Source organism: Chelonia mydas, chromosome 10, assembly GCF_015237465.2.
Source record: "Chelonia mydas isolate rCheMyd1 chromosome 10, rCheMyd1.pri.v2, whole genome shotgun sequence".
Classification (NCBI taxonomy): Eukaryota; Metazoa; Chordata; order Testudines; family Cheloniidae; genus Chelonia; species Chelonia mydas.
The window spans coordinates 45,955,490-45,980,456 of NC_051250.2; the positions used below are offsets into that span (position 1 = coordinate 45,955,490).

General features: G+C 50.2%; 1 protein-coding gene across 4 annotated transcripts; it reads left to right on the forward strand.

Annotated features, from left to right (window-relative positions):
- The first annotated feature begins 539 nt into the window (after positions 1-539).
- LOC119567274 (synaptotagmin-11-like) lies at positions 540-23,809 on the forward strand. 4 transcript variants are annotated; one of them, XM_043524193.1, is made up of 6 exons: positions 540-888; positions 1,641-1,914; positions 19,865-20,748; positions 21,268-21,433; positions 22,374-22,540; positions 23,101-23,809. In XM_043524193.1, exons 3-6 carry the CDS (start codon positions 19,933-19,935, stop codon positions 23,260-23,262), a joined length of 1,311 nt encoding a protein of 436 aa, XP_043380128.1. In that variant the 5' UTR covers positions 540-888; positions 1,641-1,914; positions 19,865-19,932; the 3' UTR covers positions 23,263-23,809. The 4 variants fall into 4 exon arrangements, with proteins under 4 accessions (XP_043380128.1, XP_043380127.1, XP_043380126.1 ...); XM_043524192.1 differs by lacking the exon at positions 1,641-1,914; XM_043524191.1 differs by lacking the exons at positions 540-888; positions 1,641-1,914 and adding an exon at positions 15,749-17,279.
- The last annotated feature ends 1,158 nt before the right edge of the window (positions 23,810-24,967 follow it).

Genomic DNA, 24,967 nt, shown 5'->3' on the forward strand with positions numbered 1-24,967 from the left:
CAAGACTTGAACCTGGATCTCTCCTGAGTTCCAGTCCAGTTGTGGTAAACCCACCCGATGGCTGAAGGGCTCAGACTGCCCATTTATGAGGCTGGGGAAGCATTTGCAGCTTGGTAACTAGTAAAGGCATGAGGATTGTTGGGGAGGTGGGCTTCTGGTTCCACCAGTACCCGTTTCAGCAGGAGCCCAAGGTGTCAGTGGATGCTCTGCCCTACCCCAGCCTAGAATGGCTCTCCTGGCTTCATCCCAACAAGCTTCGCCCTCCTGTCCCCTCCCACCAAGAATCCTGGCAGAGTTCAGATGGGCTCTGAAGCACCCCGCAGCAAAGTGCTTCAGGCCAGTTTTCCTCTCTCCTGTGCTGGAGACTATCCCTGCATCTCCCCTGCTGCCCTTAGGACAGAGCAGCCTGTCCTCCCCTGGAATCAGAGGGGAGTAAACAGGTGGAATTTTCCATCTGTTTGCTCAGCTCTGCCAGCCTAGAGCAGTTCCTGGCCTCTGCGTATCAGACAAGCGCAGATTGCCAGAGCTCTCCGCTGCTGCCAGACTCACCTGCTTTCTGCTATCCCAGCCTCTCCAGGCTTTGAGCGACTGAAAGCAGAGTCCTCTCCCTTCTTTCCCCCCCTCCCTGCCCTGCACAGGAGTGTCCTTCGGTGGCTTCATTTCGTTCCTTTCAAACTTCGAAAGCTTTGTCTCGTTCACCAACAGAAACTGGTCCAATAAAAGAGATTACCTCTCCCTCCTCCCCTCCCCCCCACTTGTCTCTCCAATATCCTGGGACCAACGTGGTGACAACACTGCATACAGACTTCCCCATGTCAGCCCTGCTGGGGTCACCTCAGGACTCGTCAGTTCTTACCGCTCACCTCAGAAGCCTGAGCGATGAAGCAGGTAAGGCGGACTCGGGAAGCAAGAGTGAACAACCTCCTGTGCAAAGGGCTGGCGTTCGGCTGGCCGCAGCCTCTGCATATGAGCAGGGATGATTGCCTGTGCTTGGATCCGAAGTAGGAGCCAGCGTGCTGGTGCGGCAGCAGGGTTTGGAGAGGAGCCCATTGGAACCCTAGCTAACCAACATAGAGGAGTCCTAGTATCTTAGAAGAGGCGCTTATTGTTGGCAACTGTAGCTGGGGTGTGGATAGCCATCTAGAAAGCAGAATCAGTGGCATCCCTGAGAAGACAGGATTAAAGAACTAGGATATTGTAATGTGAAGCTGCTGTGTTGTCTTCAGAGATTATAGATGGGGCTGCTGTATATTATTAAGGATACCTGACATTTTCCATTATAAAACCCTGTTTTGAGTTGCTTATTATTTTGCTAAAGGTTCACCATTTGGGCTGAAATTTTTCATGTTGGGTGTCTGGCTGATTTTCTGTGGGAAATTTCAGTGAAAATGGGTCCACCATTTCCAAGGATGAGGCTAGGGAAAAATACGGTGTTTTGCTTTGTTTTTTTATAAAAGCAGGGTTTTGCATGGGTGTAATTTCCTCTGTTAAAAGAACACTATTAAGGCTGCAAAGAAAAGCACTGACAAGTTAGGAAATGCCAAAATTAAGGTTGTCTGTGCAATCTTAATCCAGCCCCCTTGTGCATGTGCATTATCATGCAGTCTTTAATTGCATGACCATATACTGTTTTTCCACAGGCCCCCTGCCTCATTTAGTGCACAGGGTGGGTACCTGCTTCAGGGATGCATCAGGGTTATGTAGCGAAGGAGGCTGTTGACTACAAGAACCTGTCTCGTCTGTTGCCCCTGCCGACTTCTGCATAGTGAATGAGGCAGGGGGCTGCAGGAAGAGAAAAGATGGTCTTATGGTTAAGGGAGTTGAATGCTGCCTTGGAGACTGGATTCTGTCCCTGTCTCTGCCACAGAGTTCCTGTGTGATTCTTGGGCAAGTCATTTAAACCATACTTCACAGGTGGTGGTCACTCATTGTGTATTCCTCATTTTCTGGGTACTTGACTTGCTACCCCGGGGTCTGATTTGCAGAAGTGCTGGGCACTCTTGGCCACAGCTGAAGTCAGTGGGACTGTGTGGTGAACATATAAAGTACTATAGAAAGTTAAGGACTCTGAAAATCAGGGCATAGGTGTCTCAAATTGGGCACCCAAAATTAGTGGAAACTTCTGACTTTAATTTCTCTGGGCCTGCATTCCCCATAACAACCGCCCCTCACCTCACAGGGGTGTTGTGAGGCTAAATTAATTGATGTGTGTGAAGCACTCAGGTACTATAGCAATGAGTGCCACAGAAAAGCCCATGAGGAAATTAATAATTTTGCCTTCAGAGCAGCGTGCAATAAATAGTGGACAATAAATAAGGCCTGGTGCCACACAGGTGCAGTAAGGATAAAACAAAATATTGGAAAGTTGCTCATTCAATTAGCACCGTCCATTCTGGGTACTGAAGGAGGCTGGGGGAAAAAGCGTGTGATCATATATATTATAGATTATTATAATGCACAAGGGGGGTGGGGAATTAAGGTACAGGTACAGGCACAGGCAACCTTAATTCTGCATTTACTAATTTTTGAGGGCTTGACTTTGCAGTCTCAGTCTTGTTTTTCTAAGGTAGTTTGTTGTTTGTGTGTAATGTATACGGTGCAATAGTGCTGCGTTACATAGGCCTTTGGATGTTTTGTGGTCTGGGCCCTGCTGTGTAAGAAAAGAGCCTAGAAAAAAAGGGCAGTACAAGTGCTATACAGGTGACGGGATACAGGCCTGGGACAGCTTGGTTTAGCTCTTCAGAGGAGACAAAGTGGCGGGGGGAACAGGATTGCAATCTTACCATCTCTAGGACTGACAATGTGCCAACTAGTGTCTGGCAGGTTTTTAATCCGAATCAATACTTTCGAGGTTACAATAGAAAGGAAGGGGTGTTACAGTAACTCAAGATGCCAGGGCTAGGGTCAGGAGCTGGAGGTGGAACAAAAGTCAGTGTTGTTTAACAGAGCCATTAGTAATAGTCTTTAGCTGCTTTTCCACTGTAGAACTCAATGCACGTTACAGAGCTGGGCTGGACTTCGGTCTCCCTGTTTTACAGATGGGGATATTGAGGTACAGAGGGGTTAAAGCTGGGATTTTCAAAGGATCTAAGGAGAATTAGGTGCCCAACTCCCTCAGGCGCCTTTGAAAATCCCAGCCTAAGGGACTCTTCTGAGGGCACAAAGCGAGTCAGTGTCAGAGCTGGGAACAGAACACAGGTCTGGCGCCCTCTCATCTATACCCTGCAAGCTGTGGGACAAAGGGTTAAAGCAGCAGCTTGCGGGAGATAAGGGAGAGGTGGGGATGATGTAGGACGGGGCAGGCAAACTTTTTGGCCTCAGGGCCACATCGGATTTCTGAAATTGTACGGAGGGTCAGTTAGGAGAGGCTGAGCCTCCCCAAACAGCCAGGTGTGCCCCGGCCCCTGCCCCCCTATCCAACCCCTCCCCCTGCTTCTCGCCTCCTGACAGCCCCCCAAAGATTCCTGCCCCATCCAACCCCCCCGTTCCCTGATGGCCCCCCCAGGACTCCTGCTCCATCCACCCCCACCCTGCTCCCTGTCCCCTGACAGCCCTCGGAACGCCCACCCCTGACTGCCCCCCCGCCACCCCATCCAACCCCTCCTCTCATTCCTGACTGCCCCCCTGGGACCTCTGCCCCATCCAACCACCCCTTCCTCCCTGCCCTGGCCGCCCCCGGAACCCCTGCCCCTGACTGCCTCCTGCCAACCCATCCAACCCCCCCCTCCTTCCTGACTGCTCCCCTGCCCCCATTCAACCCCCCTGTTCCCCACCCTCTGACCGTCCCCAGAACCCCTGCCCCTGACTGCCCCCCGCTACTCCATCCAACCCCCCTCTCCTTTCTGACTGCCGCCCCGGGACCCCTGCCCCATCCAACCACCCCTTCTCCCTGTCTCCTGACCGCCCCCGGAACCGCTGCCCCGACTGCCCCATCCAACCCCCATCTCCTTTCTGACTACCCCCCAACCCCTGCCTCCATTCAATCCCCCTGTTCCCCGCCCTCTAACCACCCCACCCCCTATCGACACCCCCGCCCCCTGACGACCCTCCCCAAACTCCCCTGCCCTCTATCCAACCCCCCTGCTCCCTGCCCCCTTACCACGCTGCCCAGAGCACCAGGACAGGCAGCTGCAGCTCTGCAGTCCCGCCACCCAGAGCATTATGCCAGCGGCGCAGTGAGCTGAGGCTGCGGGGGAGGGGCCAGGGGCTCGTCTCCTGGGCCAGAAGCTCAGGGGCCGGGTAGGAGGGTCCTGCAGATGTGGCCCGCAGGCTGTAGTTTGCCCACCTCTGATGTAAGAAGTCAGGCTGGATGACTGAAGTGTAACATTTTTTAACCCTTCTGTCTGTGGACACAAGTTATAACCTGCTAGTTTGGGGCCCTGGCCTCCTCAGTCAGGTAAAACCTCACCTTGGAATCCATGGTAAGGGCGGTGCAGGATCAGACTGAGCTAAAGAAACCACTGAGAACTTCAACAATGGCAGCTTGGTCTATCACTAACTTCATCCTTGTGCCACCTGGCCTGTCATAGGAATCTGGGACATCCTACCAGTTCTTTGACTGCTGCTTTTAAATGTTCGTTTGTTTGGGGTGGTTCTGCTGGAAAAAGAAGACTCTAATGGCATCATGGGCTTCTGTGTTTAGTGTTTCTTGTTAATTTCAAGTCAACAGTGCTTTGTTTACCAGTAAAGGGACAGTTTTTCTGCAAATGGGAGTCTAAACATTGAGTAGTGGGCTTAATGCGTTAACGATTGGGCGAGGGTCTCTGGCCTGTGCTATGCAGATGATCAGAATGGTCCCTCCTGGCCATAAAAGCTCTGCATCTGAGTTGGGTTGTTTTCTGGCTCGCGCATCGCTAGCAACATCAGTTCTGCAACTGGGCCTTGCTTAACAAATGTATGATGATACAGGAGCCGGGATAGAATCCAGGTCCCTTCTTTATAGACTTCCTGGCTCTGCAGGGTTAATGGGAAGAAAAAGGAGCAGGAGCTTATTTTCTAAGACAGCAGATTTGCTGAGTAGAAAGGGACCGTTTTTATAGTCCTTTCTCAGGGTCGCACTGTACTCTGTGTGGTTTTTAATCTCCTTCCCCCCCAGATCCCCTAGTGTGTAGAGGTGCAAAAGGGCATTTCATTTTTTCCTTATCCCACTGCACTCATCCGTCTGCATCTTTTAGCAACAACTCAGTGGAATCTGGGCTATCTGGCACATCCCTCTGCAGTTCAACTGGCCATTTCCTTGGCTTGTTTTACACACTGTGCTCAACTCTTTGATTCAGTGTTGGGTAAAGTTTTAATGCACGTAAGCATCTCCCAGACACTCTGCTCTACTGCACTGAGTGCAGGATGCCACTTTCTGCCCTGTCAATGCACATGGGGTGTTGCAATGTGAAATGTTACACATGTGGTGTACACAATCCTGTACCTGACCTGCTTGGTGTATTCAGTTCTTCTTCCTCTCCATCTTGGTAGCTTTGGGAAGACAGGTCATATACTGCTCGGAGGCCTTGTCTATACAGAGAACTATTCTGGAATAGTTTACTTGGCAATAGCTATTCTGGTCAATTTCCCCACGAAGCCAACGCCTTACTCTAGTATCCCCTGGGGACCAAAATCAGCCCTGGAAAGAATTGTACTTACTTACGCAAGGGCTGAATTTAGCCCTCAGTCCACTCAACCTATAGAGAATCTCTCCACTAGCAGCACAGCATACTGTGGTTGGGCAGGAGAGGTGGCTTTGGTGGTTACTTAGTATAGCTGGAAAGCTATTAGAATGGGAGCAGATTCTAACCCCTATGCCACTGATGCACCTTTCCCATTATCTCCAGTGTATCAGCACTGATATACAGCACAAACAGCAAGGGAATCCAACCTCGCATATTCTGGCTCTCCTGACTCGCATTCCCAGAGCTTGAAAGCCCTGGGTATTAACTTCTGTGGTCTCCACTGCAATATAAAACCTTGCACATCACTGATCCCCCCTCCACCCCCTTCGCCTTCTTAATACAGGCCATTCACTGTTCAGCCAAGCAGGAACCCAGTCTTCAAAAGCTGCTTGGTCTCCTCACAAATAACAAAGGAGCTAAAGATAGCTCAGTGCAGATGAAAAGGCCTGCATGTTAAAACCCCGACTCAGCACAGTCCCACAGTATAAGACGCTGCTTTTTTCCCCCCTCCTAACATTAAGATCCCCTGTATCGGTCTTAGACCAATCTCAGCCTCTAACAATGCTCTGTCCAGAATCAGACTTTGCTTAGCTCCTCACTTAGGGCCTAATTCAAAGTTTATAAAAGTCAGTGGGAGTCTTTGCATTGACTTCAGTGGGGTTTTGGATCAAGGTGTTTAGCGCACTTACTGTATCCACCATTTCTCCTGTAGTTTGGACTTTCTCTGGCCTCTCTCAGTTGATGGCTCCACTGCAGCTGGCCTTCCCCAGGCAGCCCAACTAAGTTTACTAAATGGGGACTTGGGTACCTTACAAAATTGATGATCAAGATACTGAGTTGAATGGTGCAGCTCACACCTTTTTCAGAGCTTTTGTTTCAGGCTGTCTGCAAACTCAGGCAGATCTTGCTGCATTCGTTTATGTTCTGAGGGCTTTTTCATATAAAATGTTCTAAAACTCCTAGGTGAGTTAGGAGCTGAAGTTTCATTTTCAAAGGTGATGTGGACACTTAGGAGCCTAACTCTCATTGTCTTTCAATGGAATTTGGCCTCCAAAATCACTTAGGTCAAAACTTTACCCATAGTTACTCTCTTCTTTAAATGAGACTTGGATTCTGGAGGAAAATTCTGTAGCAGCTTTAGAAAGGCAGGCAGCCATGCATGCATGGAATTTGCATGGCCAAGTGATCACATTATATACAGAGCTCTGTTTACTGTCATCATCTGATGATCAGCCCAGTGGAGTGTCCACTTCTCGAAATGCACCACAATTAGCACTGTCTCCCTTGTTAGGCATCTCAGCCAAGAATCAGGGAGATTCACTGGATCCTGGTGCTAGATGTCCCCTCTCAGGGTTGAAGCATGTTGACAGGCCGTTGTGGGGGAATCTTGCACAGCTGATGCCTGGTATAAACCTAGAGAACTTCAGTTTCCAGGGCTATTAATCCAGGATTGAGTGAAGAAGCAAACAATGGGATTCAGCATCGTGATGATGTCATTATTATACCCTACATGACCAAAACAAATCGGTGGAAAGCTTATGCCAGATGGAGTCATTTGAGTGCCAGTCCCATCTTGAATTAACTAGTTCATTGCCATCCTTTCTCCTCCGCAGCTTCTCTCGCATTGGCCAATGAGGTCTATAATAATCGGACACTTTTCCACCTGCGTCCTACCAGGTCGGTCCTCATGTTCAGGGCACTTTAAATGAGACTCGGGGTGGGGGCTGGGTGTGTGTGTGTGTGTGAAAAGACATTGAGTCCATGGTCACTCTTCCCGCTTGCAGGAGTGAGTTTCATAGCCTAGGTCCAGCTCCTGGGACAGATCTGTCTTGTGCACACGCAAGCCTACCTTTTCTGGGCTGGTTGCTCTGCTAGAATGTTGCTTTGTGGGAGGTCTGTGGCCACGAATGGAGGGGCAGTTTCCAAGAGCTGATCCCAGGGAGGGCTTGGACTGTCAAGACAAAGGGCTCTGTATCCAACAAAAGGGAGTCTGCACAGAAAGAGGAACCCCAAAGTTGACCTGTCGCTAGCTGGATGGGCCCCTGGGTGTTGTATTTTCAAGAGTGCATGGCCACATTTCCCAGAAGTGAGTGTCAGTCACCAATGTATGGATAATGGTGGCCAGATGTATGTCTGATGGGATGGCGTGCGATCTCCTGACCAGGTACAGATGGAAGTGGGAGTGCTTTTAAGCAATGAGTGGTGCAGTTTCCTTCCTTCTGATTTTCCTTTCATCATTCAGCAGCGCTTTCTATACGGCAAGTGCTATCTTGATTCTACAGAGGGGGAAACGGAGGCACAAAACTTGCATGATTGTCCAAGGTGTCACAAGCCTGGGGCAGAGCCATGGCTAGATTGAAGGAGTTCCTGACTCCCAGATTTGTGTTCATTCCTACATTCATTGTGACACACTTAGGCTTGCAGCTCTCTGCAATAGTATTCACAGTTAAAGCCTCCCCCAAAATCCTCAGCAGAGTGTTTCAAATCCAAGCCCAAGATGAGTGACAGACCAATACTAAAAGAACGAGGAGTACTTGTGGCACCTTAGAGACTAACATATTTATTTGGGCATAAGCTGTCGTGGGCTAAAACCCACTTCATCGGATGCATGCAGTGGAAAATACAGTAGGAAGATGATATATATATAGATATATATATATATATACAGAGAACATGAAAAAATGGGGGTTGCCATACCAACTCTGATAGCTGATAACCAATACTGACAGCTCCATTGCAAATAAAGAGCATGAACAATCTGTGTGATCTAATTCGACCCCTCTCAGGAAATGCTGCTTTTGCTGATCGCGTCCATGCTGTGGACCCAGAGATCATGTCTGGGTGGGGGCTGATGCCAGCAACCAAAGTCCTTCCTAAACGAGCGGGCTTTCTGCCACCTCTTCTAATCCTGCTTGCTGCTCCCTCAGCTCTCAGCCTCTTTCAGCTTCGTTTTAGCTCATTGCGAGCTCTAGGGGGTGGCAGGAGTAGTGGGGGAGGGGAATGCTTTGCTTTCTAGCACTTTGCACTAGAATGACGAGAGGCCCAGATCCTCAAAGATATTTAGGCTCCTAATGCCCACTGAAATCAATGGGAATTAGGAGCCTGAATACTTCTGAGGATCTAGGCCAGAGCTCCCAGCAGCGTTTGGGAAGATCAGCTCCAGGATGGTGCCCCAGAAAGACAAAACCAGCACCCATTCCTAAGGGCTTGGAGCCTCATGCCCCAGAGCTGGGATTGTTGTGGGGGGGAATCAGGCAGAGGTAGAGACTTGTCCTGCCAGCAGCCATGTTTAAAGAAGGTGTCTGGCTAGCGCGCTTTTCGTGGGTAATTTCTACCTCAGGGAGGCTCAGTTCATTTATGTGTGCGTTAAGATCCTTACGCGGAAGAATAAACTATTGCTACTAACAGGGCAGGAGGCAGGTGTAATTCCCAGACATTTGCAGACAGGGATATTTTTTCTCACTTGTGATGTGTGGTATAAAGCCAGCCTTTGGGTCTCATTAGAACAGCTTTGCTGGAGGGCTGTGACCAGCATTGTCCAGTGCACAGAGTATCGGGCAGGGAGTCCGGACACCTGGGTTCTATTTAATGCCTTGGTTTCTCTATCTGTAAAATAGGGCTAATGCTTTGAGATCTACAGACTAGAAGAGAAGAGGACAGGACAAGGAGTAATGGTCTCAAGTTGCAGTGGGGGAGGTTTAGGTTGGATATTAGGAAAAACTTTTTCACTAGGAGGGTGGTGAAACACTGGAATGCGTTACCTAGGGAGGTGGTAGAATCTCCTTCCTTAGAAGTTTTTAAGGTCAGGCTTGACAAAGCCCTGGCTGGGATGATTTAATTGGGGATTGGTCCTGCTTTGAGCAGGGGGTTGGACTAGATGACCTCCTGAGGTCCCTTCCAACCCTGATATTCTATGATTCTGTGATTCTATGAAGTGCTATCTAGGTACTAGGCTTGGCCATTTATTGAATGTGGCTCCATTTTGAGCTACAGAAAGGACTTTAACTGCACCCTCAAGGTACGCTAAGGAATTGAATGGTCAAGGGTTTAATATCATTCAGGATCACAGCTATTACCCTGAGGAACCACGTTGTGTCTGGGTTGGAAGATGACTGCTTGAATCACAGTTAGAGTGTAGATGGGCCCATCCCCTGCCCTGGCTAGTTATCTACAGCGTGATTTGGCAAAGGTGGTTGCTGCCTTATTAAAGGTCCTGTTTCATACTGCCATGTATGGCCTTCCATCTGAGGGTCTCAATCACGTCATTAAAAATTAAGCCCCTTCAAATCCCCGTGAGGTAGGCAGACATTACCCACAGGGGGAAGAAACTGAGGCATAGAGAAACAAAGTAACTCTCCGAGTGATTTGGGGCAGACCTGGGAATAGAACCCCTGTGTCCTGACACTCGCTGCATGGCTTTAACTACCAGTGCTTCCTGCTGTGTAAAACCTGGGAGGGCCTCCAAGCTGACTTTGGGCAAGGAGACGAGGAAGTTATATTGGCAGTGTCAGGTGAAGAATATCAAATGTTTATTATAGCTACAACTCTGTAGCCTAAGCAAATATTGGTCCCCTTATTTTCTCTCCCTGCCATCTAGCGACCTGTGAGGGAGTAAAATGGGAAAGCGGCACTACGAAGAACAAGGACCAAGGCTGATTGCGAAGGGTTTGGCTCCGTGACTTAGGATTGTAGAACGAGAGGGCCAGATCCTCAGCTAGTGTAAATCAGCAGCAGCCTCTGCCACTTTACACCAGCTAGGGATCTGGCCCAGAGTACTTGGAATCTGTTAGCACCCATTGTGCATTTGTTTCCAGTGACTGCGATTTCTGGAGCCATTTGTTCCAACCTCCAGGGCAAGATAAAAGTCAGAGGCATAATTCTTTTGTCTGTGCTTTAAGTGCAGGACCTTTTGGTATCTGTCTCACAGAGGTTAGTGGTGTCCTGAGATGAGAGGCTGTAGTGCCATGAGTGGATTGCTGCTGCCGCCCATCTTGCTCTGACGAAGGTGACGTAGGCATATCTGCTGTGATTCTTCAGTGCTTTGAAAACAGTGATTTAGCTGAGGACATGGCTAATAAGGCAGCTGAGAGATCACAGGGAAATGAGGCAAACCTCCCAGCCCATTTACTGGAGCAGTTCCAGTTCCCCATATCAGGGCAGGTGGAACAAGAATTAATAACGAACAAAGCATGTCAATCAGTATCCAGGGCTCAGAGTAGTGGCCGTGTTAGTCTGTATTCGCAAAAAGAACAGGAGGACTTGTGGCACCTCAGAGACTAACAAATTTATTTGAGCATAAGCTTTCGTGAGCTATCCAGGGCATTATCGTCAAGTCTCAGTGAAACAAAAATAAACCAGTGCAGGTCTATGGGTATTGCCAGCTCTGCTTAACTGCGTTAGCACTGCTTCAGATAGCAGGTACACAGCACTCAGCGTGCTTTCAGCTCTGTACATGATCTGCCCTTGATCTTGAGGTTATAGCTGGAGCCTGGGAACCAGGCGCTCCTGAGCCCTAGTCCTGGCTCTTGTCCCTGACGCGCTGAGTGACTTTGGCTGAGTCACCTAATCACTCTGCATCAGTGTCCCATTGGGTAAAACTTCAGTTTTCTGTCCATGTGCAGCTGACAAGTAGCTTTGCTGTGAAATGGCTAATCTGCCACAAATTGGTAGGGAGAAGTGGGTCTGATGGAGGATTCTAGCCAGACTCGTAAGGTTCATAGTTGCTGAAGAAGGGCTCTGAATTAGGGTTGCCGACTTTCTAATTGCACAAAACCGAACACCCTGGCCCCGACTCCTGCCCCAAGGCCCTGCCCTGCCCCTTCTCTGAGGCCCTGCCCCCCACTCACTACACCCTCCTTCCGTCGCTCGCTCTCCCCTACCCTCACTCACTTTCACTGGGCTGGGGCAGGGAATGGGGGTGCAGGAAGGGGTGAGGGCTCCAGGATAGGGCCAGAAATGAGGGGTTCAGGGTGCAGGAGGGGGCTGTGGGTGGGAGTTGGGGTGCGGGAGGGGGTGTAGACTCCATCTGGGAGTGTAGGCTCTGGGGTGGGGCCAGGGGTGAGGGATTTGGGGTGCAGCAGGGGGTTCTGGGCTGGGCAGAGGGGTTTGGAGTGCAGGAGGGGGTTCCGACCTGGGGCAGGGGGTTCAGGGTGCGGGCTCTGGCCAGGCAGCACTTGCCTCAGGCAGCTACCGGTCAGGGGGGCTGAGGCAGGCTCCCTGCTGCTTCCTAAAGCAGATGGCATGTCCGGCCACTAGACGGAGGCATGGCCAGGCGGCACTGTACGGTGCACGCTGCCTGCGCCCGCAGGCACTGCCCCCACAGCTCCCATTGGTTGTGGTTCCCGGCCAATAGGAGCTGTGGAGCCAGCACTTGGGGTGGGGGCAGCACACGGAGCTTCCCTGGCTGCCCCTGCACCTAGAGGCTAGATATACCGGCCGCTTCCAGGGAGCTGTGCACAGCCAAGGCAGTCCTGCTGCGCCGCCAACCGGACTTTTAACGGCCCCGTCAGCAGTGCTGACTGGAGCCGCCAGGGTCCCTTTTCGACTAGGGGTTCCAGTAGAAAACCGGACACCTGGCAACCCTATTCTGAATCAGAGAGGCCTCTGCTTTGGTGGCGCTTGAGAAATCCATTTACCGGGAGTCTTACCCAAATTCAGAGCACTGAAGGGACCTGATTCTGCATCAGTGAAGTCAATGGGAGTTGCAGTGGGAGATATATCAGAGGGGGCATGTAGCCAGGGTTCCTGGTTATGGAATTTACCTGTGCTATTTGCATTGCAATGCAGCTTTGAAGTCCTGGAGTGCATCCTGTGCATTTTCTTTTCAAGAAGAAAAAACCTAGGAAACGCTATTAAAAAAAACCCAAAAAGGTTGTTAATAGAACATTAAAGTTGCATAGGTAAGGATTTAAAAGTCAGGAAATGATTGAGGAAATGCATGTGTAACTTAACTCTGCCCCCTTGTGCCCATGCTTCTATGATACCACCTTTCAATTACATGATCACATGTTATACCTAATTTTTCCTGATACGTTAGATCCACAAGTGTAGCATGTTGTAGTGCTGTGTAGTGTTCTGTGTGTGCCACTTGGAGTCCATGAAATTCACATATATGAAGAATACACACAAAATCATACATACCCAGAATACCATAGCACATCATAGCACAGATATTCTGAGCTACATCAGTAATGGGTCTGTGTAAGTACCTAGCTAGCATAATACTGCCATCTTGCTGGAATATAGATAGGGTAATTAAATTCACTGCTAAGTTAGCTTCATAATTAATTGTTGAAAATAAAATGTACAGCAGATGGGTGCTGACAAAGTTGTTAGAATAGAGACCATAAAGATGTATGTAAAAAAGAATTAAACGATAAAAGTACGCTGGGCCATTATGATAATGCAAGGAATTAAAACTTTGCAAGACACAGCATGTGTTGTGAAAACTGTTGTACTGTATTGTGTTGAGAACTGCACGATCACATGGTTTAATGCTACTGCAAGAATACATACGCCCAAGGGGGCAGAGTTAAGATTCCACATGCAACCTTGTCTTGGACACTTCTGAACTTCGGTATGATTAGGTGTGTAACTGTTCCAGTAAGACATTTGATAAGGTGGAATCCATCTGCTCTGAGCTCAAAAATAATGTGGCTCAACGGTGAAGACAGCGGGGTTTTTGGCATGTGTGTAGGGAGGGAGAGCAAATGCAGAACCAGTGGAGGTCTGGGTTGATCTTTTTGAGGTCAGGGATATGGATAGTGTTGTGGGGATCTGGGAACAATGTGTGTGCATGGTTAAGAAAGAGATAGGGTGTCAAGGTTCCTTCCCCACTCTGAACTCTAGGGTACAGATGTGGGGACCTGCATTAAAACCCCCCTAAGCTTATTCTTACCAGCTTAGGTTAAAACTTCCCCAAGGTACAAACTATTTTACCTTTTGCCCTTGGACTTTATTGCTGCCACCCCAAGCGTCTAACAAATATATAACAGGGAAAGAGCCCGCTTGGAAACGTCTTCCACCCCTGCCCCCAAAATCCTCCCAAACCCTACACCCCCTTTCCTGGAGAAGGCTTGATAAAAATCCTCACCAATTTGCATAGGTGAACACAGACCCAAACCCTTGGATCTTAAGAACAATGAAAAAGCAATCAGGTTCTTAAAAGCAGAATTTTAATTGAAGAAAAAGTAAAAGAATCACCTCTGTAAAATCAGTATGGTAAATACCTTACAGGGTAATCAGATTCAAAACATAGAGAATCCCTCTAGGCAAAACCTTAAGTTACAAAAAGACACAAAAACAGGAATATACATTCTATTCAGCACAACTTATTTTATCAGCCATTTAAACAAAACATAATCTAACGCATATCTTACTAGATTGCTTATTAGCCCTTTACAGGAGTTCTGACCTGCATTCCTGCTCTGGTCCGGGCAAAAACAACACACAGATAGAACCCTTTGTTTCCCCCCTCCCTTCCAGCTTTGAAAGTATCTTATCTCCTCATTGGTCATTTTGGTCAGGTGCCAGCGAAGTTATCTTTAGCTTCTTAACCCTTTACAGGTGAAAGGGTTTTTTCCTCTGGCCAGGAGGGATTTAAAAGTGGTTCACCTTCCCTTTATATTTATAACATAGGGTTAAGTCTGGGATATTGGGTGGGGGGAGAGGGATGCAGATCCCTAGGAAAGATCCACTGTTGGAATACTTTGTCCAGTTCTGGTGTCCACAATTCAAGAAGGGAGTTAATAAATTGGGGAGGCTTCAGAGAAGAGCCACAAAAATGATTAATTACATTACCCACTACAATACCCACCTGCTGAAGTGAAGAAACAGATTGACAGAGCCAGAAGAGTAGCCAGAAGTTACCTACTACAGGACAGGCCCAAAGAAGAAAATAACAGAACACCACTAGCCGTCACCTTCAGCCCCCAACTAAAACCTCTCCAATGCATCATCAAGGATCTACAACCTATCCTGAAGGACGACCCATCACTCTCTCAGATCTTGGGAGACAGGCCAGTCCTTGCTTACAGACAGCCCCCCAAATACTCACCAGCAACCACACATCACACAACAGAACCACTAACCCAGGAACCTATCCTTGCAACAAAGCCCGTTGTCAACTGTGTCCAAATATCTATTCAGGGGACACCATCATAGGGCCTAATCACATCAGCCACACTATCAGAGGCTCGTTCACCTTCACATCTACCAATGTGATATATGCCATCATGTGCCAGCAGTGCCCCTCTGCCATGTACATTAGCCAAACCGGACAGTCTCTACGTAAAAGAATAAATGGACACAAATCAGACGTCAAGAATTATAACATTCAAAAACCAGTCAGAGGACACTTCAATCTCTCTGGTCACTCGATTACAGACCTAAAAGTGGCAATATTACAACAACAAAACTTCAGAAACAGACTCCAACGAGAGACTGCTGAATTGGAATTAATTTGCAAACTGGACACAATTAAATTAGGCTTGAATAAAGACTGGGAGTCGATGTGTCATTACACAAAGTAAAACTATTTCCCCATGTTTATTCCCTCCACCCACCCCCACTGTTCCTCACACGTTCTTGTCAACTGCTGGAAATGGCCCACCTTGATTATCACTACAAAAGGGTTTTTTTGTGTTTTTTTTTTCCCCCTCTCCTGCTGGTAATAGCTCACCTTACCTGATCACTATTGTTACAGTGTGTATGATAACACCTATTGTTTCATGTTCTCTGTGTATATAAAATCCCCCTACTGTATTTTCCACTGCATGCATCCGCTGAAGTGAGCGGTAGCTCACAAAAGCTTATGCTCAAATAAATTTGTTAGTCTCTAAGGTGCCACAAGTCCGCCTTTTCTTTTTAAGAATGATTAAAGGATTGGAAAATCTGCCTTATAGTGATACAGTCAAGGAGCTCAGTCTATAACCAAGAGAAGGTTAAGAGGTGACTTGATCACAGTTTATAAGTACTTACATGGGGAACAAAACTTTGATAAAAGGCTCTTCAATCTAGCAGACAAAAGCATAACAAATCTAGTGGCTGGAAGATGAAGCTAGACAAATTCAGACTGGAAATAAGATGCACATTTTTAACAGTGAGGGTAACGATCCGTTGGAACAACGTACTAAGGGCTGTGGTGGATTCTCCATCGCTGGCAATTTTTCAATCAAGGCTGGATGTTTTTCTAAAAGATCTGCTTTGGTTCAAACAGGAATGAATCCCGGAAGGTCCTGTAAACTGTGTTATTTAGGAGGTCAGACTAGAGGATCACAATGGTCCGGTCTCAGATCTATAAAAGGTTCAGGATGGGTTTGGGGCATGTGATGACAGAAAGAGGAAAAGCTGGGTCAGTAAGTCTCAGAAATAGGTAGGGTTTTCAGGCAAGTATCTCAGAAATATTAGAGCAAGAAAGGAAGGGGCTGCACCCCGCAGGGCTCCCGAAGTGAGCAGCAGAGAGGATGGAGTCCAGGTGGTGAAGTCTGGTAAATTACCAACAGGGAATGGCCGGGCCAGTCAGAATACTGATACCATTAATAAACAAAGGTGCGTGAGTGTAACAAGTACAGATGTGACGAGTGTGGGGGAGTGGAGGGAATGGGGGACTCAAAGATAGCAGCAGTAAATCATAGACTAGTTACATGTATGTAACAAGTTACATGTAGTACAAACATGAATGTAACTAATCTGTGACCTTATACCAATGTCTCTTGCCCTCACTGTCCTTCCTGTTCCACGCAGTGCATGCTCCTTCCCTCCCCCCCCTCCCCCCAGTCTTAAATTGGCTCAGAAGGTCTCCGGGGCAGGGACTGCACCCTGCTCTGTGTATGTGCAGCACCTAGCACGACGGGGCACCAATCCTCTGGCTGCTCATGTTGTATCAGTAATTCAACTGAAAAGCAGCTGTGTTCTGCTTGGCTAGCCTGTCGCTGCTGATGTGAAGTGGCAGGGCCTTGGCAAGGAGGAGGGCTCTGGATTGGACTGACTGGAGCAGAAGCCACAGTCCTTATTAACGGCAACTGAGATGACTCCCTGCGTTCTGCATCTGTCCCTGGAACTATTTAAAGAGGGCCACTGACGTCTGCACTGGCAGGTGGTCTTGGGGGCTGCTGGATAGCTAGCAGCCTGCTGGGGGATTGGGGCTGTGCTTTCACGCCATCTGCCTGCTGGGTCCCACCAGGAGCTGGCAAAGCATAGGCTCTGCTGGTGAACAATGCTGCTCTGGCTCTTGCTTAGCACACAGGCAGGCTGGACTGTGTCCTCCTCCCAGCCAAGGCCCTGAGGACGCTTTACTAGGGCAGAAATCTTCAGCAGGAGGAAAGCAATTCCCCTGAATGGGAACCCAGTCTACAGATCTTCTCCCTTAGCCTTTGGGATCTACTCTCTGCCTGATGGCTCTGCTGCAGGCTGGTACTGCAGCTCCGACAACCAGCTGGAGCTCCTGCTCCGCTCCTGCTCTCTCTGCAGCCAACAGGATGGCGTATGTGGATCCCGAGCACCCAGCTCTCACCCTTTGCCAGTCCATCTTCTTCTGCAAAGGAATGATAGAAGGGGTGGTGGCTATCCTCTTCCTCTGGCTGTTCATCCAAGTCCTGCTCAACAAACATCAGCAAGGTTCGTCTCTTTCCATCCCCCACCCCTCCCTTCCCTGGGTAAATGGATTTTGTATCTTGTCTCTTGCCACGTCGCTCTCCAGCCTGGTAGATCTGTTTGTATGGGGGAATGGACCTTTGTTCCTTGTGACCTAGAGCTAGACAGAGGTGTTTGCACAATCCCAGTTTTTCCCCTTCCTTCTCACTCCCTAATCCGCTGCCATCGTCCCAGTAGTGAGGGGAAAGTCATCGGTCGCTCCTGCAGGCTGCTGAGATGCAAACCAGCCATAATGCAGCTGCTCTGAGTCATGCTGCAGATGGAACGCCATGGACTGACACCTCCTCTGTCACTTAGACCGGGGCTTGTTGGCACTGAGCCCAGGGAACATTGTCGACTGAGCTGAATAGATTCTCTGATGGACTCAGGCCAAAATTTTCCAATTTGGGAGCCTGAAGGTAGGGCTCCTAAAACCATGCATAGGCTCTTAGATACAAGTCTGGGCTGATTTTTCAGCGGTGTAGTGCACCTGCAGCTCCCGCTGAAGTTTACAAGGGCTCTGGGTACGCGGCGCTTCTTCAGATCAGGCCTTTTATCTGAATCAGATTTTAGCCACTCAAGTTTGAAACTATAGGCCTTGCTCTAGGCACCCTGGGATGCTACACAAACCCCTTAGATAGTCCTCAGTCTGAGTCCATTGCTGGGAAGGGGCATGAGAGAATGGCCTGGATGGACTACGTTCGGTCTCCTCCCCAAGGCCTTCTCAGACTGGCAGGGCAGCAGTCTCCTTATTCTTGCATCCTGACATCGGTTTTGTTCTCTGATTCAAAATTTCAGTCTCATTTAGTGCTGTTAAAGAAACAAAGAATGTACTAGAACTAAAGGACTAAAGATCCAAGTTTCCATCCGAAGATCAAGAGTATGGGAACTACCTTAAATATTTAGTATCAGGAGGTAGCCATGTTAGTCTGTATCCACAAAAACAACCAGGAGCCCAGTGGCACCTTAAAAGTTTATGCCCAAATAAATCTGTTAGTCTTTAAGGTGCCACCGTCTCCTTGTTGTTTTTTAAATATTTAGGGCAGATTGTCCCCTGTCCTGCTTATTCCACATAGGGGATTGGAAGCTTGGTGACTTTTGACACCCGGGTTGACCTATTGAACCTATTGATCCAGATCTACCATGGCATCCAAGGTGGATCAGCTCTGGCTCTGCTACAGGCTGGTACTGCAGCTCCGACAACTTGCTTCCCACGCCAGGGGTACTGCAACCTGCTTCCCGCGCCAGGCTTTGAGGTCAGGATGTCAGCACGTTCCTTCACTCTTGGCCCCGCAGCCATAGTGAGGAGGTTAGGGCCATCATGCTCAAATACTGGGGGTGGGAGGAGGTGTCTCATGTGGTGACGTACAGTAAGACAAGTGTGGATGGGTAGTGAGGGGAGCCACATGTAGCTCTCCTAGGCTGGCATGGACAGCACGATGGGGGGGTGAGTGCAGGAGGGAAATCGCTGGGGCACTGCGGGAACCTTGAGAGTCCTCTGTGAGTCAGGGGACAATGTCAAGGCTGAGTTTACCTTCATGATCCTACCATGCATGCTGTGTTAGCAGTGCCACGTGCCACACCACACAGAACTGGCTGCTGTCTGCGTCAGGGCACCTCCACTTCCAGGCTGTTTGCCCTTCCTCTAGCACATGTGGGGTCACCCCACGGCTGTCAACGAAGCCCCAGACCCACTGACTTGGAAAGAAGGCCGAAGAGAGGATTCTGGTTTTTTTCCCCTGGACGTTTGACTGGCGTCAATCATGTGTCTTACACAAACAGTGCGTCAACTCGGCTGTGGGGCTGATAAGAGGAGGTTTTTTTCCATGGCCATTATCTTGTTTAGGGTGAGGCTGGGTTTATTTTAGTCTTGCGACTGATGTGATGATTTGATGTAATAAGTCCAGCTCCGCTCGGGAATGGTGCTTGGAGAGAATGGAGCACTGCAGATGCTGATGCCCCCAGCACAGCTCTCTGACCCCGCTCCTTCCTCTATCGCTCACCATTACGCACTAATCTTTCCAGGCACGTCCTGTGCGGTGATGGGAGAGGGGCTGACAGGTTTGGTTTAGTAACAGCACAGAGTTGGACCGCTGGCTCTGACTGTTCCGGGGTGTGTGTGTGTGGGTGTGTGTGTGTGTGTGTGTGTGAGATAGATCTTAAGATCATTATACCTGGCTCTGACACTGGCTTGCTGGTGACTTTGGGCTCTTCACCACCCTGTGCCTCAGTTGACCAATCTGTAAAATGGTGATCCTGATACTGACCTCCTTTGGAAAGAGCTGGGTATTATTATTATAAAGGATGATTCTGCTCACTTCATCCTTGGCGTAGTGATGTGAACTGCTGATTTCTGAAGAGCTGAGGGAGGTATCTGCCCAATCAGTCTAGCTATGGCATTTGTAATAGGCCCATCGCTGTAGAACACAGGTGCAAACCGCTACATCTTAATCACATTTCCCACCCACTGGCCAGGCACCTTCTGCCAAATGCCTCTGCTCATGCAGGAGCTCTGCTACCTGCAGCCCCTTTCATATGCTCATGCTGTAATTCCTCTCTGCTCCATTCAGTGCATTTGCAGGTGCTCCTCGGAGTGGGGCTGGCTCTTCTGTGCTTCTGCCTTCTCCTGAGCTGTGCCATGTGCTGGCGTCGAAGCGAGAGGCACAACCAGAGCAACAGGAAAGAGCAGGCACCGACACACACCCTGGTGGAGCTGGGGCCTGCTCTGCCTTCCCAGACCACCGCCGTGCCCATCCAGCAACAGTACGTGGAGCTAGAGGGAGAGGTGCTGGAATGTGCAGGGAATGACTCGCAGGGTTCTCCTGGGGCTGGCAGTCCGCCACGGAACATGTTGCGTGGGAGGGCCTCTTTACCCAGCATCCCTTTCTCCCAGAAGCTTGGCCTGTTCTCCCAGACAGAGCCAGGCTGGGAGCGCCGGTTCACCATCTCTGGGGAGACTGACGAGAGCAGCCTGCTGACCCTTCCTGTTCTGGGAGCCAGCGTCCGCCAGTCGTCCACCATGCCAGGGAGGCTCTCCAGCGCTGGCCGCAAGCAGCGGCCCCAGCTCCACTTCATCCTGTTCTATTCCCAGCCCGAGGCCACACTCACTGTGACGGTGATCAGCGTGTCCCACCTGCCCAAGGGCTTTCGGAGCAGCCGGGACTCTTACGTCAAGGTGTACCTGCTCCCCAAGTTCATCGAGCCCCAGCGCACGGCCGTGCGCAGGAAGAGCCTCAACCCCGAGTTCCGAGAGCAGTTCCAGTTCGGCCGCTACCACCTGGAGGAGCTGAGGGGCTTCACCCTGCGCTTTGCTGTCTACATGAAGGAGTTTCGCAGCTTCAGGGACTCCTTCGTCGGGGAAGTGATGTTCCCATGTGCTCAGGTTACTTGGAACCCCGAGGTGGCCTCCAGCTACACCCGGGAGCTGTCAACCACCAAAACCAAACTCAAAAAGGTCAGGACTGGGTCACTGAACTACTAGCACCCAGTGGGGATAGTGCTGGCTGAGGTCTCCAGGGCCCCAGAGACTTAAAGGTCCACCCGTACGGATGCAAGGGGAGGACTTTTTCATTACACAACCTCTCTGTCATTCAGTGGAATTCCCCTTGCGGGGCAAGTGAGGACTGGGTGTATCACCACTTCCCTCTGCTAGATGGGATACTAGGCCAGCTCATGTCTGATCATGCATCCTGTAGGGGCCGCAGGTCCAAAGAGTTCCTCCTTTAGCTCAAGGTGAAGCTAAGTCCCCTTAGCTGGAAGGAGAGCAGCTGGGCGGGAGGGCATATGTGATAGGGGAAAGCGGGTGGGGAATCCTTTGGCTGTGGTAAGAATGTGAAGGACTTGCCATCCTGAAGCTCCTGGATGGGCCTGACCTTTGTTTCTGTCTCAGTGGCTGCTAGGTGCCCTGGAGGCTGGGGGGAGGAGGTGAGATTGGAGGGTATTTCATTGTCCCCTGCTGTCCATGTTGTTTCAGTGTCTCAGCACCCAGGACATGAGCTATGGCGCTGTGTGCTCCCAATCCACGTCTCTGGGCCAGCTCTTCATTCTCCTCCAGTACCAGGCTCTGGCCAATCGTATCAAGGTGCTGGTCCGCAAGGCAGAGAATCTGGGTCGGCTCACCCGCATGCCAGGGGCACCAGGTAGGGAGGTGCAAAGGGAACCCCTCTAAAAGGCTGAGGGGCAGACCAGGTTCAATAGGCCTTGGCAGCAGGAAGGACTTTGGAGGGACCAGTAATAATATTCCTGTTGTAGAACATACAGTTGTGTCATTTAAAAGTCCCCAGGATCTGCTATGGCACATGCCCCTCTCAGTTACAGACCCGTTGGACCATGGAGTCTGGGCATCTCTGCTATAGGCCCTATCAGCCCCTCACCCAATGTCCTGTACAGGACACACTTAACCCTATGAGGAGCATGCCCATGGTGACACCCCTGGGACCATGGTTAGAATGAAGATATTTTCGGTACAGGGGAGATGGGGGCTAAAGTGAGGGATCCAGAATGGGGGGGATCACAGTTGTGGGATTTCCAATTTCCCTTGCAGAGGTGACACATGGCGGAGGGGGGGGGGCGGGGGGGCATGAGCTGACATGTGCCCCCCCATTTGCTCCTTGGCTTATACTGAGCATGCTCCGTAACACTGCTGAAGCCGGCTGCCCTCCCTCTCCCCCACCCCCTTATTGGCAGGCACGGGTCCTGTCTGCCCCTTTGTTCTAACCCTCCTTTGCATCCCACTTTCCCAAGCCCAAGGGCTGTGAATCCTCTAGCCAGGCCAATGTTGCAGGCCGCTAGTGAAGAGAGTAGTTGGCTCAGAGGCCTACTGTTGTTTAAATGACCTTCCGAGGTCCGGGGCCCTCTGACCAGCACTGATGGGAGTGTCCAGTGCTTCAAAGCTCTCTCCATTCTATCCTGATAGCTCCACAGGGTCTGAGACAGAGCTTCTGGGAGACGGGACACACCTATTCAGCTGCCCCAACTTAACTCCTCCTGAGCCTCACTGCGTCCAAGAACAAACCTGTGTCTGTTCACAGCAGATCCCGCGCTGTCGGCAGTCTCCTTATTCTCCAATTCCATTCCCAGACCACTACGTTGTCATTCACCTTTACCACAATGGGCGAGTCATGGACACGAAGGAGACCAAGTCCATAGCCGGCTACAACCCTGTGTGGAACACGCCCTTCCTCTTCAACATCCCTGAAGGAGACATCCAGGAGCAGCAGCTGTGCCTGGAGTTCACCATCATGCAGGTCGGAGGGACAGGAGCGGGAGTGGGGACCAGTGTGTATCAGATGGTGCATTAGCATGCTGCAGGGCATAAAGGAGGGGGGCGGGTATTTATCAGTGCAGGCACCAATTCCAGAGCGGGCAGGTGATAGTGGGGCATTTGCAGGGACAGGCTGGCAAGTGGGTGGTGACATATGCAGGGAGGTTTGTTGGAGCCGGGTGGTTTGTTAGGGCAGGTTCATGCTCAGGGGCATTTTCAGGGGGATTGGTACAGTAGGCACTCAGTGCCCCAGGGAAGTGTTTTTGGTGTGGTAAGGTTGGCTCCTCAGTGGAATGTTAAGGGATTTGTCAAGGCAGCTGGCACTTGTAGGGGGTTGGCACATGGTGGCATTTGGAAGGGACTATGGGGGGGTGTTGGCACAGGTGGTATTTGCGGAGGAGATGCTGGGACTTGTTGCTGTCTACAAGGGGCTGTCGGAATGCGATGGCATTTCCAGGGGAAGGGCTGTTTGCCGAGCCTTCTGGCTGCTTCTCCCATTGACTCCTCCCTGCCTCATGCTGCCTTTCCCCTTCCTCCCCAAAGACTCGTCTCTATACGCGCAGCTGTACCCTGGGCAGAGTGCTGATTGGACCCCACGTCCCAGAGGCAGGGCTGCTCCACTGGAAGGAGATGTGCCGCCGAGGACACATGGAATCCGCACGGTGGCATGTAATTCAGCCAAATGCTTTCAGTCTCTCCCCTTGACGTTCCCTCCGGCCAGTCGACAGGTGTCTCATTGGAGCTCCTCAGTCGGAGCAGGATGGGGAAGTCAGTGCCAATGTGTGAGCGGGTGATTCCTGCTGGCTGTGCAGCTGGGTTAAGAACTGCAGTCGTGTCAGAAGTCTCGTCTCCTACGTGGTGCGAGTCTTCTCTGTGCTGCCCTGGATGGCCCCGAGGCCACCAAGACTTGGAGCAGCAAGGAACTCGAAGCAAAGCCAGAGACTTTCCTTGTTAAGTATCTTTGATAGAGAGCATATGTCTGAAATTAAAGGGAAAGAGCCCCACTGTCAGCTCCTGGCTGCTGTTGGGATATTGGCCCAGGGGAAGGGAGCACTGGCAGCAGTAGCATCAAAAGGAGGGCAGGAGATGGGCACAGGGAAAGGAGCAGAGGGAAGTCAGAGCGTGGAGAGGAGAGGAAAGAGCATTGACAGATGGAAGGAGCAAGCTTCACATGTTCCAGGCTTGCTCAGGATTCCAGGCTGGCACACCAACAAAGCTAGTTGTCCCCTCTCCCCAAACCAAGACAGTAACCAGTGATCAAATTTAAGACAGTCTTGGAGGCCCTGACCCACATCCAGCCTGAGGATAACCAGGCACAACTCCATTGACTTCACTGTAGTTATGATGACCACTCACCCCATGCTTGATGCTCTTACGAAGTCAGTAGAATTACACCTCCTTTGGGCTGGGTGTGGCCCCTGCTGCATTTATGTGAATTCTGCTCAGCGTAATAGGTGGTACAATCAGTGCTACAGTCAGAACAACCTCCAGTCTGTTCCAGTCCACTCATAGGGAATGGCCGGACCACACATGGATGAAATGTCAGCCTTGATTTCTAGATCTCTGTGTAAGAAAGCCCAAGCTAGCTGTACTGTGTAGAGCACTGATCTGTGGGGTCACTGTGAAGGAGGAACCCATGTGCCCTGAGCATGGGCAGGGAAGAGGTCACAGAAGGGCTGGAAGGCCATTTTCCCTATCCCCAACTTCCTGCATAAAAAACAAGATTCCATCCCGTTCTCCCACCTCATTGTTTCAAAATGGAGTGCCGAACTCTTGCACATCTCACCTTGGACCTGCCCTTGGATGCTTTCCTCTGGTGCATAATCCTCCCCACTTTACTTGGAACTACAGTTCTGGAGTTCAGAGCTGCTGCTGGAGGAGCCGGGCTACAACGTGAAAAAACGAAGGTTGCAGGGACGAGCTTCTGCAGGTGGATCCAGGAGAGCCCATCTTCCTGTGATTCCGCTGATGTTACTGAATCTTCAGAGGGAATCCCTTATTAAGCCGTAGTCCCCTTCCGATACAACACTGAGGTAATGCTGGCAGTGCCAGCTTGGCATAGAGCAGCTGCAGCTTGCTGGGCTGTTACTGCCAAATGCAGTTGTAGTTTTATGCCTATTCCAATGGCCAACCCATCACCCCAGCATCTCTTCATTCATGGAGACTTACCAAACCAAGCTGCAACCATAGCAGTCAGATACTTCACACAGTCCCCAGTCAATGAATAATACACCCCCCCAGGGACATGATAAGGTACTAGCCTGGAAACTTATTTTTAAAACACAGCAGCTTTCCACAGAGGCTTGTTAGGCTCCCAAGATGCCAGACAGGAAGTGACATCATTGGGAAGGGAGCCATCACTATCGTGCAGGGCCCAGGCCTGCAGCCCCACAGCTGTTGCTGGCTCAGA

Coding starts and splice junctions, on each gene's coding strand:
- LOC119567274 (XM_043524191.1), top strand. CDS start 17,057: ATGGCTCTGCTGCAGGCTGGTACTGCAGCTCCGACAACCAGCTGGAGC. Junction 17,280..19,864: donor GCTCAACAAACATCAGCAAG/GTTCGTCTCTTT, acceptor TGCTCCATTCAG/TGCATTTGCAGGTGCTCCTC. Junction 20,749..21,267: donor CCAAAACCAAACTCAAAAAG/GTCAGGACTGGG, acceptor ATGTTGTTTCAG/TGTCTCAGCACCCAGGACAT.